Below are 20,442 nucleotides of genomic sequence, written 5' to 3'. Positions count from 1 at the left end.
CTTATGGTAGAATTCTCGAGCATTAAAACCATAATCTATCATAATTTTTCGAATAGGATCCGAAATACCATTGGTCCGATAGTATTAATACATGCATACGGATCTTTAAATAACGTCAAATCAAAACATATAGTGCATTATCATTAAAAATTCTTCTGAAGTTCATTTAGTTAGCATCAATTTTTGGCATTATACTTATAATTTTTTGATTTTTTTTGTTTTGTCATCTCGAGAATTTTTAAGAAAATGTAAAAAAAAATTTTATATCATTATTAACTTTTATTTGAACAGTGAAAAAAATTAAACAAAGAGAAATCTACTTCCATTTTCGCTGCCGAATGGCCTTTTTTTATTAATCACGCATTCCTTTTGTTTGTTTTAAGTTTATTTTTAACAAAAGTTTAGGTTTTTTATTTATCGATTGAGGCAGTACGAAGTCTGCTGGGTCAGCTAGTATATATATATATATATTAGACTGGGCCAAAAAAATCGACTATTTTTTTTTTTAACGATACTGTGAAAATATTATTTGGGATAACAAAAAAAAAAATTATTGTGAAAATTTGAGCCTTTAATTTTGATATTAAGAGGTGGATTATGGCAATTTTTTATTTTTTTTTAATGAGCGGGTTTTTGTCTCATAACTCTCAAACCATCGAGATAAACGAAATCGACTCGGATACATTTTTTGAAGGAAATTTGATGCTCTACAAAAAAGATCTGATTGAAATATTTTGTCAGATGAACCGTTTCCTTATAATCATGCTTTGAACGTTGGTATGATTTTAAAATTTGATTGTTCAACTTTGAAAATTTTTAATACATGTAAAACTAAGTTGCCGGAAAAAGACCATAAATATTCTTGAAGGAAATTGAATGCTCTACAAGAAAAAGTCTCTTAACAATTTTCTCTAAATTCACTCCTTCAAAAGTTATTCAAGATTATTGAAGTCGTTTTACATAGCTTCAACCTTGAATAACTTTTGAAGGAGTGAATTTAGCGAAAATTGTTAAGAGACGTTTTTTGTAGAGCATTCAATTTCCTTCAAGAATATTTATGGTCTTTTTCCGGCAACTTATTTTTACATGAATTACAAAATTCCAAAGTTGAACAATCAAATTTTAAAATCATACCAATGTTCAAAGCATGATTGTAAGGAAACGGTTCATCTGACGAAAAATTTTAATCAGATCTTTTTTGTAGAACATTAAATTTCCTTCAAAAAATGTATCTGAGTCGATTTCGTTTATCTCGATGGTTTGAGAGTTATGAGACAAAAACCCGCTCTTTAAAAAAAAATAAAAAATTGCGATGATACACCTCTTAATACCAAAATTAAGGGCTCAAATTTTCACAATAATTCTTCTTTGTCATCCCAAATAATATTTCCACAGTATCGTTAAAAAAAAAAAATAGTCGATTTTTTTGGCCCAGTCTAATATATATATATATATATATATATATATATATATATATATATATATTAGGGTGATTCAAAAAACAAGCAAATTTTTTTTTTTTCTTCCAAACAGGTTCAAAAGTTTCGTTTCGATAAAAAAAGACGCCTGTGAAAATTAGAGCTCTTAATATTAATATTAACATTGTCTGCATTGCACTTTTCTATTTCCCATAAAAATAACATGGGAAAAATTTTTTTTATGTCTTCTGATTTTTATAAGGAGCTAACGATGCGTCATAGGAATAATTGGCAGGCAAGTTTTTGTAGCGAATTAAATGCTCTACAAAAAAAGATTCTTATCATTTTTTGCGGAATCTATTTGTTCAAAAGTTATTTGAGGTTAAAGTCGAATTCATATTAAATTTTGAGTTTTTCTTACTTTTCCGGCGAAACTATCAGACTTATTACAAAATATCATGGGACCTTTTTTGTAGACAATTTTATTGCCTGGAAGTTATACCGAATAAAGTTTTTTCGAATTCCGCATTATTTTCTAGTTATTTTCATTTTAATGTCATGCTCATAAAAAAGATAGTCTTCTGATCGATTTTAAGAGCTTGACATTAAAATAAAAATAACTAGAAAACAATGCGGAATTCGAAAAAACTTTATTCGGTATAACTTCTAGGGAATAAAATTGTCTACAAAAAAGGTCCCATATTATTTTGTAATAGGTCTGATAGTTTCGCCGGAAAAGTAAGAAAAACTCAAAATTTAACATGAATTTGACTTTAACCTCAAATAACTTCTGAACAAATAGATTCCGCAAAAAATGATAAGAATCTTTTTTTGTAGAGCATTCAATTCCCTACAAAAATATGCCTGCCAATTATTCCTATGACGCATCGTTAGCTACTTATAAAAATCAGAAGACGTAAAAAAAATTTTTTCCATGTTATTCTTATGGGAAATAGAAAAATGCAATGCGGACAATATTAATATTAATATTAAGAGCTCTAATTTTCACAGGCGTCTTTTTTCATCAAAACGAAACTTTTGAACCTGTTTGGAAGAAAAAAAAAAAATTTGTTTGTTTTTTGAATCACCCTAATATATATATATTAGACTGATTAAAAAAAATCGACTAATTTTTTTTTCTTCATTATATCGAAAATATTGTTGGAAATAAGGAAAAAAAATCTGTCTATTGGTTGACCCTGCGGGCCAGCCCTAAAACTTCCCGCTGTTTTCGAGCTCCTTGAGCTCGTAAACATTGTTGTGAATACATTTTCAAGCTCTTCGAGCTCGAAAATACGTTTGTATTCCATTGTTTTTGAATAAACCGTTTTTTACCAATTTTTTCTCCCACGATATCCCGCGAACGAATTAACCGATTGAGACGGTTGAGGTGGCAATCGAAAGCTTTTATCGAGTTCTAGAGCTGAGTAGATTTTTGAATTGATCGATTCGATAGTTTCCGAAATATTCACGAAAAACAAAAACAAAAGATTTTTTTTCATTCTTTCGTCGACGATATCTCTCGAACGGATTATCCGATTGAGACGGTTGAGGTGGCAATCGGCGCGTTTTATTGAGGTCTAGAGCTGATAAAATTTTTAGGAATGATTGACTCAGTCGTTTTGACGATATTTGCAAAAAACCGTTTTCTACTGTGTCTTTCGTCGACGATATCTTTTGAACGGATTATCTGATTGAGACGTTCTTAGTGGCAATCGAAAGCATTTTTCGAGTTCTAGAGCTGATTAGATTTTGGAATTGATTGATCCAACAGTTTTCACAATATCCAAAAAAAACAAAAAAAAAAATTTTTTTTTCTTTTTGTATTTCTTAAATATCTCAGAGTTTATTTGACTCAATGGTCTAAAATTTTTTTTGAAAATCTAAGTTCAGAAGATATCTTTCGAATGCCGCAAGAACCATCTAAATCGGTTCATTCATCAAAAAGATATGAGAGGTTTACATCCACACACACACACACACACACACACACACACACACACACACACACACACACACATACATACATACATACATACATACATACATACAGACATCGCTCTGAAAGTGTCAGAATAGCATCCTAGCACCTTCAAATGTCGACATATGATGAAAACCCGGTTTTTGAAAATCGGGGTGAAACCAATAACTTCCCGAATTTTTTGAAAATCGTCGATTTTCTCAGCGGGAAGTTAAAAAATACTGTGAAAGTTTGAGCTCTTAATATTAATATTAATGACTGCCGCATCGCAATTTTCTATTTCCCGTTTAAATAACATGGGAACATTTATTTTTTAAGCTTTGGAATTTTGTAGCTCACGGTGGGACCAATACTTTTGAATGTTCAAGACATATTCTTATGGGAAATTCAACGCTATACAAAAAAGGTCTCTTATAATTTTTCGATATTTTTATTTCTTCAAAAGTAATTCGCAGTTAAAATTAGATTGACGATAAATCTTTACATTATTTAAATTTTTTGACGCAACCATCAACTTTATCCGAAAATTTTACAGGATATTTTTTGTAGAGCATTTTATTTCCTACAACTTATCTCAAAGAAAATTTTCGATATTTCTCATAGGTCGTAAGTTATTCGCAATTAATTGAAAATTTAATATAATTAATTTTAAGCAACAAAATTTAGATTATTTAAGAAAATTTTCAGTTAATTGCAAATAACATACGACTTAAGTGAAATATCGAAAATTTTCTTTGAGATAAGTTGTAGGAAATAAAATGCTCTACAAAAAATATCCTCTAAAATTTTCGGATAAAGTTGATGGTTGCGTTAAAAAATTTAAATAATGTAAAGATTTATCGTCAATCTAATTTTAACTTCGAATTACTTTTGAAGAAATAAAAATATCGAAAAATTATAAGAGACCTTTTTTGTAGAGCGTTGAATTTCTCCTAAGAATATGTCTTGAACATTCAAAAGTATTGGTCACACCGTGAGCTACAAAATTCCAAAGCTTAAAAAATAAATGTTCCCATGTTATTTAAACGGGAAATAGAAAATTGCGATGCGGCAGTTGTTAATATTAATATGAAGAGCTCAAACTTTCACAGTATTTTTTTTCGTCATTTCCAACAGTATTTTTGATATAATGAAGAAAAAAAAAATTAGTCGATTTTTTTCAATCAGTCTAATATATATATTAGGGTGTTTAAAAATAAAAAAAAAAAATTTTTTTTTTTTTATGGTACCCAAAAATTGAAAGTATAACTAAAAATAAAAATTTTGGTACCATTCCGAGCTCTTAATAATGATATTAAGGTTTGCCTCAATCCATTTTTCTATTTTCCATTTAAATAACACGGGAAAAAAATTTTTTTTTTTTAGAATTTTCCAGCTCATAAACCAATCAACGGATTTTAATGAACATCAAATGTTTTTGTAGGAAATTGAATGCTCTACAAATAAAGTCTCTTATCATTTTTTGATAAATCCCACTGTTCAAAAGTTATTTAAGCTTCAAGTCAAATTTATAGTAAATTTTGAGATTTTTTTATTTTTCCAGCGAAACTATCAGTCTTATCAAAAAATATCATAGGAACTTTTTTGTAGATAATTTTATTCCTTACAAATTATTATAGGTAAAGTTTTTCGAAATTTTGCGTTGTTTTCAAGTTATTTCCATTTCAATTTCAAGCTCTTAAAAAAATAGATTCCTGATTACTTTTAAGAGCTTGACATTAAAATGAAAATAAATTGAAAACAATGCGGAATTTCGAAAAATTTTATTCGTAATAATTTGTAAGGAATAAAATTATCTACAAAAAAGTTTCTATGAGATTTTGTAATAAGACTGATAGTTTCGCCAGAAAGTGGAAAGATCTCAAAATTTACTATAAATTTGACTTGAAACTTAAATAACTTTTGAACAGTAGGATTTATCAAAAAATAATAAGAGACTTTTTTTGTAGAGCGTTCAATTTCCTACACAAAGTTTCATTGCGCATAAAAATCCGTCGAGTGGTCTGTAAACTAGAAAATTATAAAAAAGAAAAAAATTATTTCCTATGTTATTTAAATGGAAAATAGAAAAATGGATTGAGGCGAACCTTAATATTACTATTAAGAGCCCTGATTGGCACTAAAATTTTTATTTTCCGGTATACTTTCAATTTTTGAATACCAAAAAAAAATTTGTTTTTCCTGAAACACCCTAATATATTTATATTTATATATATATATATATTAGGGTGTCCCAAAATAAAAAAACATTTTTTTTTTTAACGTCTTATGGGCTCCAAAGTTACTTCATACACTAATGCAAAAAATTAAAGGAGCAGAAAAATTTTATAAATTTTTTAGTGATTTTTGGAAGGCTGTAACTTGGTGAAAAATAATCGTATCGAGATTTAAAAAAAAGCATTTTATAGCTTTAAATCTCTAGTTTTAGTGCATTTTTTTCAAAATTTTTTAAAAGCTCCAGTTATTGCGCAAACATGAGAAATACCGCGAGACAAAAAATTTCGAAATTTTTTTTTTTTTTCCGAAGAGCCTACGGACCGCGGAAAAATTGTTTCAACTAAACGAATACATATCTCGTTTAGCAAATTTATTCAGCTTCATTTGGTTTTTTTTTTAACCTCGTAGGACGATTTGTCGCAGAGATATCAGCCTTTAAACAGAAAATGATCCTTTTGGCTTTGATCATCGATATTTCAGGTACCAATAATCGCACAGAAAGTTGAAGGACGGCGTTTAAAACTTGAATAAATTCCCTACAAGACCCTGTCATCATTTGTTGGAAAAAAAAATTTTTTTTTATTTTTAACATCCATTAGAAGTAAGTACAAAAAAATGACTTTTTTTCGTTTTTTAGTAAATCAACCGCTACTCTGCAAATATCGATAAAAAAAATAATGTTGCCAGGGACTTTTTCAGCTTGATGTACCCCCAAGACCCCTGCAAATTTTTAAATTAATCTATTGAATCGTTTTTTGGGAATCATTGATCAAAGTTTTGCTAAACAATTAAAGGAGCAAGTTTTGTTCCTTTAATTGTGTAATCATAATCAAAATGAAAAAATTATTTTTTTTGGACTTTCCTCAAATTTTTGCATTAGTAACTCAGCAAATGCGAAGAAATGACAAAAATATACTTGGGGGTACATCAAGCTGAAAAAGTCCCTGGCAACATTATTTTTTTTATCGATATTTGCAGAGTAGCGGTTGATTTACTAAAAAACGAAAAAAAGTCATTTTTTTGTACTTACTTCTAATGGATGTTAAAAATAAAAAAAAATTTTTTTTTCCAACAAATGATGACAGGGTCTTGTAGGGAATTTATTCAAGTTTTAAACGCCGTCCTTCAACTTTCTGTGCGATTATTGGTACCTGAAATATCGATGATCAAAGCCAAAAGGATCATTTTCTGTTTAAAGGCTGATATCTCTGCGACAAATCGTCCTACGAGGTTAAAAAAAAAACCAAATGAAGCTGAATAAATTTGCTAAACGAGATATGTATTCGTTTAGTTGAAACAATTTTTCCGCGGTCCGTAGGCTCTTCGGAAAAAAAAAAAAAATTTCGAAATTTTTTGTCTCGCGGTATTTCTCATGTTTGCGCAATAACTGGAGCTTTTAAAAAATTTTGAAAAAAATGCACTAAAACTAGAGATTTAAAGCTATAAAATGCTTTTTTTTAAATCTCGATACGATTATTTTTCACCAAGTTACAGCCTTCCAAAAATCACTAAAAAATTTATAAAATTTTTCTGCTCCTTTAATTTTTTGCGTTAGTGTATTATAAAAAGAATCCTCACGAAATTTCAGCCAGATATCTTTAAAATTGAGCTATCACAAAGGGGGGTCCCCTTTCCCATTTAAAACACACGCGAAAATTTTTCATTTCAGTTTTTCGTTATAAAGACTATGAAAAAATTTTTTTTTTCAGTTTTGCTTAGTATGATTTTGTAGGAAATTAAGTTCTCTACGAAAATGTGCTGATGCATTATGTATGTCAAACGAACTGGGAAAAAGTTACGGGGCTTCGAAAATCAACAAAAATTTAGTTTAATCAGTGTTCAATTTTTTTTTTATTATTTTTCATTTTTATTGCATCAAAAAATTTTTTTTTCAAATTTCAACGACCACGCTCTTGTAGGAAATTTAATTTTCTTCAAAAAGTATCTGATATCATATATACGTCAGTGAAGTTTAAAACATATTAATTTTTGGAACTAAAATGTCAACGGAAAGTGAACTTCACTTTTCGTTGACATTTAAAGCCCTGTAACTTTTTTCTCATTCATTTGACGTATATATGATATCAGATACTTTTTGAAAGAAATTAAATTTCCTACAAGAGCGTGCTCGTTGAAATTTGAAAAAAAAATTTTTTGATGCAATAAAAATGAAAAATAAAAAAAAAAAAATTGAACACTGATTAAACTAAATTTTTGTTGATTTTCGAAGTCCCGTAACTTTTTCCCAGTTCGTTTGACATACATAATGCATCAGCACATTTTCGTAGAGAATTTAATTTCCTACAAAATCATACTAAGCAAAACTGAAAAAAAAAATTTTTTCATAGTCTTTATAACGAAAAACTAAAATGAAAAATTTTCGCGTGTGTTTTGAATGGGAAAGGGGACCCCCCTTTGTGATAGCTCAATTTTAAAGATATTTGGCTGAAATTCTGTGAGGATTCTTTTTATAATATGAAGTAACTTTTGAGCCCATAAGACGTTTAAAAAAAAATATTTTTTTATTTTGGGACACCCTAATATATATATATATATATATATATATATATATATATATATATATATATATATATATATATAAAATTAATAAATTAATAATCGTATATTTGTTGGATTCAAGGCTCTGAAGCTGGAATAAATTAATTTCGCCTAATCGTGTCCAAAATTTATATTCAGTATTGATAATTTTAATTGGCCGAATCACTACGTCTTGATCTACTCACGTGAGGAAATTATATTCAGACCTAATTAATTAATCGGCCAAATTAATTTAGCGTCATAGTCCTGTAAATAACTACTAATTGATAACTATATAAGTTATAGAAATTCTAAAGTATAAAAGTAACGGAACAAATTTATGACAAGAGGTTTTGTGAACTAAGTATTGAGTATTGATTAAAATTTATTGAGAATTTATAATCAGGAAAAATCTTTAAGAGATTGTGTGGACAGAAGTTAATGATAAATTGGAAAAGATAAAATCATTATTTAATTAGAAATGTAGCTTGAGTGAAATAATTAATTGTTAAGAAAAAAGTGAAATTTTGTTCTAGAAAATAACGGAAATTAAGGTTGATAATGAAGGTATTATCTGTGATTATAAATTAAGATATAGGAATGTCTAGTGGATAAATTGTAGAGATAAGAAAAAGCCTTCGGCCCGTGCTTGTAGCCCTGTGACTCGTACTGAAAACATTGCCCTCACCACATAGAGACTATCTTGGTATCCTAACTATGCAATGTACTATTACGCGAGGATAGATTACACTGAATGCTTGTGCTTGAGATATATAGTGGTAATATGATATGTAATTATTTCTATATGCATAATGTAGATTTTTAAATGAAAAGTAAAATTACCGCTATGACATGTTCTCCATTCCCAGCTTTGGCGATTATATCCCAATCGACGGTATCAACATAGCAAAGCATTGGATTTTTTTCAAAACGAACGGAACCTCGTAATATATCGGTGAGTGAGTACAGGCCAACTTCTTGTAAGTTCATCATCTCAAAAGCCACCAGTGCATAATTTATGAAGAGAGAATGACCACGAATGACCGTTAAATTAGGAAAAAGTTGACCAACACTTCGTAAGCCATTTACTCTTAAAATAACAATTTTCATCAATTAAAACATAATTAAATGTTATATTTCTAAATAGAATACTCACCGGTATAGTAAAAGATATCCAGTAATTTCTACTAAGTCTGGAAATGTAAGATTAGCGTAGGCTGAATCGTCTGCATGGTCAATTAATAATATTTGTACGAATCCTTCTACAACTCGACAGCCTTTCAGTCTTGAAAATTGAGTCACACTATTTCTTATGTCTATGCTTTGGCACACTGTAATAACAGAAGAACATGAATGATAAAAAATACTATCGTCGGAGTGCGGATGGAAGATAGATCATTTAGTTTAAATTACGTTAATGAAATGAATGTGTACTATACCGTCGACAAAAAATTAAAAAAAATCTGAAAACCGCCTGATCCTGCATGCCTGCCCAAGATCTTCCCGCTATTTTTGAGCTCTTAAGCTATTTTCACTAATTTCAAGCTCTTGAGTTAAGTAATTAGTAGGGATGAGTTTTCCGAGGGTTGACCGAAGAATATATTAAGTGAGTGTGGAACAATAATTGAGAAGAGGCAGTCCAGCTACTGGAGGTTATATCGTTCAGCTGTTATCAGGTAATTATTCACGTTTACGTCCGCTTCACGTGGAACACGGCGATATCAATTAATTAAGTGTCGTTAGGCCCATTTTGGCCAATGCCGATTTTAACAAATATCAGATAACGAATTTGCACTGAACTTTGAGAGATTTAATTAGAGAGAGAGATTAGATTAGATTAGATAGATATTTTATTGTTCAGTGGTCGTTGAACAAAATGTAAAGTACAAAGTATAATTACAAACAAACAGTATTATATAATTGTAGTTTGGTATACATCAAATTGTGTACAAAAAAATCTGTCTATCGGTTGACCCTGCGGGCCAGCCCTAAAACTTCCCGCTGTTTTCGAGCTCCTTGAGCTCGTAAGCATTGTTGTGAATACATTTTCGAGCTCTTCGAGCTCGACAATACGTTTGTATTCCATTGTTTTCGAATAAACCGTTTTTTACCAATTCTTTCCCCACGATATCCCGCGAACAAATTAACCGATTGAGACGGTTGAGGTGGCAATCGAGAGCTTTTATCAAGTTCTAAAGCTGAGTAGATTTTTGAATTGATCGATTCGATAGTTTCCGAAATATTCACCAAAAACAAAAACAAAAGATTTTTTTTCATTCTTTCGTCGACGATATCTCTCGAACGGATTATCCGATTGAGACGGTTGAGGTGGCAATCGGCGCGTTTTATTGAGGTCTAGAGCTGATTCGATTTTGCAATTGATCGATCCAACAGTTTTCACAATATCCAAAAAAAACGAAAAAAAAAATTTCGTATTTCTTAAATATCTCAGAGTTTATTTGACTAAGTGGTCTAAATTTTCTGAAAATCTAAGTTCAGAAGATAACTTTCGAATGCCGCAAGAACCATCTAAATCGGTTCATTCACCAAAAAGATATGAGAGGTTTACATCCACACACACACACACACACACACACACACACACACACACACACACACACACACACACACACACACACATACAGACATCGCTCTGAAAGTGTCAGAATAGCATCCTAGCACCTTCAAATGTCGACATAAGATGAAAACCCGGTTTTTGAAAATCGGGATGAAACCAATAACTTCCTGAATTTTTTGAAAATCGTCGATTTTCTCAGCGGGAAGTTAAAAATGAAAATTAGAGTATAAAGATTATTAATGGGATAACGAATATAAAACATTCAATACGCTAGACTAAGCTAACACAGTTTATAATTTAATTGTAGAATTCAGTCACGCAGTTATCATCACAGGTAAGCAGCCATTTGTTGAGTTCAGTCTTGAAAACATCAGTACTTGTTATGAGTTTGAGAGTATCTGGTAGGCCATTCCAGAGATATGGTGCAGCAACTGCAAAGGCATTTCTGTAAGCCTTGGACCGATAATTTGGTACAACGAGATTTATCGCCGAAGACTGTTTGCGTAGTGATCTTGGTGCAGTATAGACAGCAAGGAGCTCCGCTAGGTATGAAGGGGTACGTCCTACCCTTGCTGATCATTAGCTACTCAAGTTCAGATCTGGCTCTCGAGATGGGAGAGTCCTACAGCAGTCCAAGAATGTACCGGACTCCTTTATCGACTAGTCGCTGTAGCTTGATGTTCAAGTTCACCGCGAGTTCCTGCAGCACTGCAGAGCAGTAGTTGATGTGTGGCAGTATCAACGCGTTGACTAGTATCTTGCGAGAAACCAAGTCAGTATAGCTGCGTTAACTATATAAGTGGTATAGAGCAGAATTTACTTTAGCAGCTATATGCTTGTCGTGGTCTTCAAACGTTAGTTTAGAATCAAGATAGACTCCAAGGTTTCTAACTGATGATACTAGAGGAATGTCGATTCCATCACCGCCTAGATCAATCCTAGTTTGCTTAAGCATGTTAGGGGGAGGGGGGGGGGTAAGGGCTAAATCGTAAAAAAACCCTTTTTTGTGAATTTTTTTTAGGTGTATGGATTGATCTAATTTATTAAAACCTTTTGAACATTACTAAGTATATATTCAACAACATTAGGTAGTTTTTCTATGTAAAAGTATCCGCAAACAAGCCGGTGACGGAGCTTTTCCCAGAACGTCTTTTAAAATCGACGATTTCCGGTGAGCACTATATCTCAGCTGGAAATTATTTAAAATAAAAAACCACTAAAATTTAGTTAAAGCATTATTAAATCTTCCCCCCCCCCCAACGTTCTCTGATTATTTTTTATTTTCATTTTTTACTTTATTGTGGTCATTTAACGTTAAAACTGCTATTTTTTACGAAAATTTGCGCCATTTTGGAGGTAGAAAACCCCTTTAATGTAAAAAAAAATTCTAAAACTTAACGTTGAGGGGACGTATATTATGCGTAAAAAGTGTGTACAAAGTTTGAAATAAATCGGTCATGTAGTTTTTAATTAGCAGTGCTCACGAACTTTGAAAAAGTAGTTTCGAGGAAAATGCGTTTAAAGTTTTAAATGCTAAAAATGAAAACAAAAATCTGGGCGTCGGTTGACCCTGCGGGCCAGCCCCAAAACTTCCCGCTGTTTTCGAGCTCAAGGAGCTTGAAAACATTACTGTGAATATATTTTCGAGTTCTTCGATAGCAGCGTTAAGGCTGAGATGTCTTCAGGGTCGTCTAATAGAGCACTGAGAGGTCGTGAGTTAAGTACCGCTTCCACTTGGGCGAGGAAGGTGGAGAAGTCTTCGAAAGTGAGAAGTGTGTCTGAGATGGTTCGTTGCAGATGGTGTTTTACGGACTTGACTGCTGCTTCCCACTTTCCACCCATATGAGGCGCCCCAGGTGGATTGAAAATCCACTTAATTCCATCGTTAGCGAGAATCCGTTGAAGTTCTTGAGATTCCTTTGTTGTCGAAATAAGTCTTTGAGAATAGCGTCAGCACCTTTAAAATTCGTGCCGCAGTCATTTCGAATAGTCTTGCAAATTCCACGACGACTGGTGAAACGTCTAAACGCTTTGAGAAATCCTTCTGCTGAGTAGTCCGAAACTGCTTCTAGGTGAATTGCTGAGGTCGTGAAACAGACAAAGACTGCAATCCAGCCTTTGAAACTTTTTGCACCTCGACCTTGAAAGGTTTTTAATGTGATAGGACCTGCATAATCTACTCCAGTGTTCTCAAACACTAGAGATGGTATTACTCGAGAAGTCGGGAGTGGAGCCATGAGTTGTTGAGCTCGAACCCCACGTATTCGAGCGCACGCGAGGCATCGTTGAATGAATGATTTTATAGGAGCTCGGCCACCGATGATCCAACAAGTCTTTCTGACGTGAGATAGGGTGAACTGAGAGCCGCCATGAAGAGTTCTTGAGTGAGCATCTGCGACGATTAGATCTGAGAGCTTACTGTGCCGGGGCAGTATCGCTGGGTGTTTACTGTCCTCAGACAGTTGAGGATTCTGGAGACGACCTCCAACTCGCAATATGCCAGTGTGGTCAACTATTGCTGTCAGTCTAGAAAGAACATGATTCTTATGAAGTTCCTTGCCAGCTTGTATAGTCTTTATTTCTGAAGAGAAGTATGCACTTGAGTCTTCCGTATCCAGAACTGCTTTGCAGCTTCTAAGTCAGCTGGATTAATTGGTGAGATGGCTAAACTAGATTTTGGAACTTGTTTAAATCTTGAGATGGCTCGCTGACAAATTGCCGTGATTCTGAGCAGCTTCGGAAGGCCTTTATTGAAGGATTTGACTTGAGGTGAGTCAATGAGATCCCATACTACTGGCGGAGACGTTACTGAAAGTGAAATGTCTGGTCTTTCTTCTAAATCATGTTCTGGAGATGGTGCTACCGCTGATGGCCAAAATTCTGGAGATTGCGAGAGCCATGGTGGTCCAGTCCACCACAATGCGTGTTCAATGAGTTGAAAACAGCTTAAGTCCCGAGAAGCACAATCAGCTGGGTTGAGTTTTCCTGATGTGAATCTCCAATGAGCATGTGGGGTAGCATCGAGAATGGCTAATACTTGATTGCCCACAAACTCTTTCCATCTCATTGGATTGTTTCTTACCCATGCAAGAGTGACTGAGGAGTCAGTTTATAAGAATACTGGCACATCATTGAGATTAAGGGTCTTCTGAGTATGTTTTACGAGGTTTGCCAGTAGAGCAGTCGCTGATAATTCCAGTCGTGGAATAGTGAGACGTTTAAGAGGTGCCACCTTTATTTTTGAGCAGACTAGCGTGACAACTGATAAGTTGTCTGAATATGTTACTCTGAGATAGACTGCTGCTGCCATTGCTAACTGAGACGCATCTGAGAACCCATGAATTTGTATTAAATAGGCTTGAGAGTACAAGTGTAACCACCGAGGTATCTTGATTGTCGAGAGTGTGTTAAGATCGTCTCTGAATTTATCCCATTGATGAATTATTTCATGAAGTAAGATCTTCGAATGTATGAACAGGCTGAACTTCTTGAGTTGAGGTACTTGGTGGTGAAAATTGAGGATGATTACTTTTCCACTTGTCAAGTGGTAAGCAAGCCGAGAGGCACATGTCATTTAATTGCGTAGCAATGTTCTTGAGTTGTTCGAGAGTTTCTGCACCACCTGAGATGTCATCAACGTAACTGCCTTTGAGAATTGTATCTACTGCAAGTGGGTAATTAGAGCCTTCATCAGCTACTATTTGCTTCAGTACTCGACAAGCAAGATATGGAGCTGACCGTGTACCATATGTTACAGTATTTAATTGATATGGTCGAGCATTTGAGTCTTGATCTAGCCAGAGGATACGTCGAAGGTCCCAATCATCTTCTTGGACTTTTATTTGACGGAACATCTTGACTATGTCCGTAATGAAGATGTATTAATGTTGCCTGATGTAGAGCAACACGTCGAAGATGTCAGACTGACATCTTTGGGTCTTTGGGTTAGTATGCATAATGTCATTGAGTGAGACTTGAGATGACGTTTTGCTGGATCCATTAAAAACTACTCTGAGTTTCGTTGAGGTGCTCTGCTCACGTCATACTCCATGATGCGGAAGATAATACGTATATACGATAATACGTATATACGGTACAGCAACCATATGTCCGAGATCTTCATATTCTTGAAGGAACTTGATGTATCGTTCTTTAAGAGCTGCATCAGAGGAGAGTCGTTTGAGAAGACGTTGAAGGCATCGTTGTGCTGTTCACTTAGAATTACCCAGCCGTAAGACGTCGGAATTGAGAGGTAGTCGTACAACGTAGCGACCAGAATCGTCTCGATAATGTGTAGCAGTGAAGTGTTCTTCACATTCTGACTCAGCTAGATTGAGGTGTGGCTCTGATGTAGTTGGAACTTCCTCTTGTACCCAAAATTTGGTGAGAGTATCTTGTAGGTCCTCATTGCTGGTCAAATGAGGAGATCGCAAAGGCCTCGTCTGAGGTTCAGTAGATGCCTGCCCAAGAACAGCCCATCCAAACATAGTGTGCATCGCCATAGGTTCCGATGGACCTCTCATGACTAAACGAGATGATCTGAGTATACTTCTGAGATTGTCTGCGCCAATGAGGATGTCAACTGGACCTGGTGTTAGGAAGTCTGGATCAGCTAGCTCTAATTTGTTGATGTGATGCCAGTCTTGGTTGGTTACCACTACTGATCGAATGTGAGTGGTAATTTTTGGCAATATGTGCGCATCTAGTTGTACTTGAGATTGCGAATGCGTGGACTGTAAATGAAGTGCCGCCAGCCCTTGAGTTGTTCCGGGTGAGGTACTACCAACTCCAAGTATTGGAATCGCAGATGATTTTCTAAGGAGCCCGAATTTCATGACTAGTGCTAATAAGACCAGTGTCAATTCAGATCCTGGATCTATGAGGATACGAGCATGATGTTGAGTGTTGTTTGAAGATAATACAACTACTTTGCATGTGGCCAGTAGCACTGCTACTCGTGATTGAACTGTTGACACTGGACGAGAAGTCCGTTGTTTGCTTGTTTGAGAAGTCGAGCCATTAATTGACTGAGAAGTCTGTAGTTGAACGGATTGAGAAGTCGGTTCTTGAATCGTTTTCTAACTCTTGAGATTTTATACTCTGTTGAGATCCCATATTGAATCGGTTATTTTGAATATTCTATCTGAATCTACAAATTTTTATTCTACGTGTATTAATTTTTACTCCCCAATATAGCATTTCTTTAAACCTATTGATGTTACGATGAAAAATTACTTGTACTTCAAATAAAAATTCGGATCTACTGAAGTATTTTTTACTCTAAACTGCAGAGTAATATTTCAGTAGTCTTCGCTAATCTTCGGTTAATATCGGCTTCGATTAAATTTTTTTTATTTTACTCGCGACAACTTACATATGTTACGCACACAAACGTATGCTTGGAACAAAAGACGATCTCTTTATCTCTCTATAACTTAATATTTATTTTAAAATTTTAAAAAATTTTGTATTTTTTCTTTTTTAACACAATATGAGTAATTTTTTTTTGTTTTTTAAAATATTTATTTTAAGCCATATTCTAATGCAATTAGATGGTTTTAGATTTTTTATAGAAATTTCAGTCTATTAATTGTAATTTTTATTTTAATTCAATATAAATTTTATAAAATGAATCATCAACTTTTTATCATAACCTACGAATAAGAATTGAATTAGAGAGAATTTATTAAGACAGCCGCTAGGGGTGACTTTTACTCGGAATTGTGAGTAAAAATTAATCTGATTGATTTTTACTCACTGAAAGAGTAAAATTTCGTAATTCAAAAGTAAAAAGTCGTAATGGCCCAAGGTTACTCGATTCAGAGTAATTTTTAGAATAAACGACATGGCAATATTCATACGAAAATTCTTTCCGTGTAGTTTTCATAGACTTAATTATTTTATTTTGTACATTAAAATAACTGCATAAAAAATCCTTTTCCAGTGTTCCATTGAAGTCGACTGAGGCTCTAGTTGCAAAACATTTTTGTTGATAAAAAACAAAATTTTCACTCCTCGCCTGAGGTTTATATACTGGAAGATTCGTCAGATTTTTCTCTACTCTATTCAATTTTTTAATTGACTTTGGGAATTTATTTCCACAAAGTTTTGTACTGTGGGAAGTAGACTTATATGAATCTCGCATTAAACAGCTTCGATATTAAAATAATAAAATTTTTAGTCCACAAAAACTAGGTTAGAAAAAAATCAAGTAATAATTAAATATTATTTAACTGGATAAATTGATTTAATTATTTTTACGCAATTATTTAATTATAATTTATTTCAAATAAAAATGTAGACTCGGTATCCATTTACTATGTTAGTGCGAGAAAGAGAGTAAGTAGTATTCATTCCTTAAGAACACAATTTTTTTCAGCCAAGAAAATTCACTCTAGGTTTAAGTTGGCTATACAGCTTGCCTGGAGAAACTTTATGAACAACAAGAGAGTAGAATTTTGTTAGTCCATCGAATGTATTTTCTTCAATCAAAAGACATTGTGGTTAAATGAAGTAAATTAAGGTTCTCGTTTTAAAAAAAAATGTATTCATCTTAATAAATGTATTAACTTTGAATAAATAAATTCAATCTTAACACGATCTTACATATTTAACCATTAAAGACGAAGCATTAAATAAATACACCTAAAACTGTAACTTGCAGATCCTTGAAGAATATTGATAGTCATGTAGCAGTAAATTTTTCATCAACGCATGATCTCACTTATTTCAATATTCAGTCCGACGTCAACATGAAGCTAACTACTTTTAACTTAATGATTAACGATGTTTTCGATGCCACTGCTCCTGTAAAGACATTTACTATTAATCGGTCGCCAATTCCATGGCTAACTTCTGATTTACGTGCACTAAAAAAGAAAAGAGATGCCCGCTATCGTTCAGCAAAGCCTCATAACTCTCGTAACATTCGCTAGATATGTTTGTTTACGTCGTGAATTGAAACGGAGAATTGCAACAGCCAAAAATGCTCATCTACAATCAAAATTTGATGTTCACGGTAATACGAAAATTTTTTGGAGGTAGATTGATAATCTTGGATTAACCAGAAAAAGAACCCAAATTAATCATGTACCAACGATACTTTCAGATGAATTTAATAACTTTTTTGCTTTTGTTTCTCCTTCTCGCCCGCTGCCGAATTTTACTGATTGTATTTCAGATAATTATTTTACTAACTAAGAGCTACAGTTTAATTTATATGAAACAGATATTTATAGTGTAAAAAGTGCGATTAACCGTATTAGTACTAATGCAAAAGGGGTAGATGGTAACTCTATTATAGTGTATAAAGTACTTTTAGATATTTTTATGCCATTTAATATAGAGTTGTTTAATATTTTTCGATTAATGAAAGTGTTTTTCCGTCATAATGGAAATTATCTTTAATTCAACCGTTACCAAAGGTACGATATCCATTGTCACCATCCAAATACAGCTCCAAATCTTTGATTTATGCCTTATCAAAAGTATTAGAACGAGTAGTTCATAATCAAGTTATAAAATATCTTTTAGAACACAATTTGTTAGATAATAGACAAACTGGATTTGAAGAAGGTATGGGAACACAAACTGCTGTTCCTAGGTTAGCTGATGATATTGGACTAGGAATTGATAAAGATGAAATCACTATTGCAGTATTTTTCGATTTTACAAAGGCATTCGATAATGTAGATCATTTATTATTAATATTAAAGTTGTCACGTAGCGATTCAAACGTGAATCGCTGCGCGCGCTTTCCCATCACACCGTGAATTTAACAACACCTCCTAGCTAATAAAGCGCATTTATTTATTATAAGATATTATTATTTAAGTATTGATATTGTTTTAATTAATTGATGGAAAATATTATTTAATTTATTATTATCCTATAACTCAGGTCGGGAAATATGTTTAAATATTTCATTTTAATTGATAATTTCGGGTCCGAGGTCATTAGAGGGGATAACACGTAAGTGATACCCATCCCTCGAAAAACCGCCGCGGAAAAATAATTAGAGAGGACCGGGCTATTGTAAAGGTAGGACGTGTTGTTGTCCGCAATTTTTAAGTAAAATTATTCTGGCCCAGTTGCCGTAATAAAAGTAATAAAATATAATTAATTTTGTTATGTTATATTAAAAGTATGTAGTTTGTATATTGTTTATTGTGGATAGACTCCAGAAGTAAATTATTATCAACGCCGGTAAGTCAATTGTATTATCATTTGTTGCATCAGCTATCGCTGGACCCTTGGTAGAGTTGATCGCGATATGTAATTGTTTAATAATTGAACCTGAGTTATTTATAATAATAAGTTCAGTATATTCGACGTATGTCCCAGAGTTTGGTATACGTGCGTAGACGCGTCGAATAAATTCCTTAGTGGATTATAGACAAGGATAGCGTATTTGACTCCTTGTCTTACAATAGTATTTAAAACATTATTTCTCTGGGTAAAATTTATTTTGTAATTTGATGGTATGCAACCCAGTGTTGCCAAATATATTTTGAGTTCCCGCGTCTTTCTCTCCCCAGAGTAAATAATATTAAATAAAGAAAGAAATTAGTTTTTTTATTTATATGAATTTTATATTGAGTATATTGAGTAAATTTGTAATTTGAATTCCCCAGTGGATCATTTAATTAATTTGATTTTTACTATTATTATCATTTGACTGTGATAAGTATATTATTATTTATTGAAATTGACTATAAAGAAATAATGTATAGTAGATGATATTTGGTAATGTAAAAAATATTTTGTTGGATTTATACTTATAAATATATTTGGATTAAATAATATAGTAAAAGGATTCCAGTTATAGCCAACATTTATTTGTTTATTTCTTGGATATATTTTAGTAATAATTATTCCTTATTTATTTTATTCATTATATTTATTTGGTTATATTTCCGCTTAGTGCATACATTCTCACTCGAAATTTGGTCCCGTGATCTCTCCCCTGATTTGTTATTATTTTTGTCCGTTTTGTAAAAACGGGCTGGCGCCCTCGTGCACTAACCCAGCCTGAGGAGCTAGTTCAGGCACATTATTGTTTAATATTATTATTTGGGAATATTTAACTATTATTATTTTGAGTCATATATTTATAATTTATAATTTTGTATACACGTGGGTGACCGCATACGGTTTACCGAATTTGTTCGCGTCTCCGTCGCGAATTCGAAAACGGTATACGTTATAAAGTTTATAGAACTTGGCTTTTCAATGAATACTGTTAAGTAGTTTCATCCCTATCTCAGAGGTAGATCTCAATCAGTTTTTGTTAATGAGAATAAATCGGAGTGGACTAATATAAATTCAGGCGTTCCGCAAGGCAGCATTCTTGGCCCGGTACTCTTTGCGATACTTATAAACGATCTATCAAAATGTTTCAATAACTGTTCGTACCTGCTATACGCTGATAACCTTGTCATTTATTTATCTTGTAAAATTAATAATTTAGATGAATGCTTCAAGTGCGTAAATGAAGATATTCAGCGTACAGTTGATTGGTGCTTTGAAAATAAACTTCATTTGAACAGATCGAAAACTAAAGCTATGATATCTGGTAGCGCAATTAATGTTTTTAGACTAAATGTAAATGTAAATAATGAAAATAACCTAAGATTATACTTAAATGGTGAGTTGATTGATATTCTTAGTATTATTATGCTCCAATTTGCAATAAGCATACGGTTCGTTTT

General features: G+C 32.7%; 1 protein-coding gene across 1 annotated transcript in view; it reads right to left on the bottom strand.

Annotated features, from left to right (window-relative positions):
• LOC130663847 (insulin-like receptor) overlaps positions 1-20,442 on the bottom strand; it is a 135,803-nt gene that overhangs the window by 46,883 nt on the left and 68,478 nt on the right. Inside the window, exons 3-4 of the mRNA XM_057463354.1 lie at positions 9,311-9,485; positions 8,998-9,244 (exon numbers count right to left, since the gene is read on the bottom strand). Coding sequence (XP_057319337.1) covers positions 8,998-9,244; positions 9,311-9,485 — 422 coding nt within the window. The remainder of the gene's footprint in view (positions 1-8,997; positions 9,245-9,310; positions 9,486-20,442) is intronic.

Source organism: Microplitis mediator, chromosome 2, assembly GCF_029852145.1.
Source record: "Microplitis mediator isolate UGA2020A chromosome 2, iyMicMedi2.1, whole genome shotgun sequence".
NCBI lineage: Eukaryota > Metazoa > Arthropoda > Insecta > Hymenoptera > Braconidae > Microplitis > Microplitis mediator.
The sequence above is the reverse complement of the archived record's forward strand: the minus strand, read 5'-3'. Positions and strand labels throughout refer to the sequence as shown.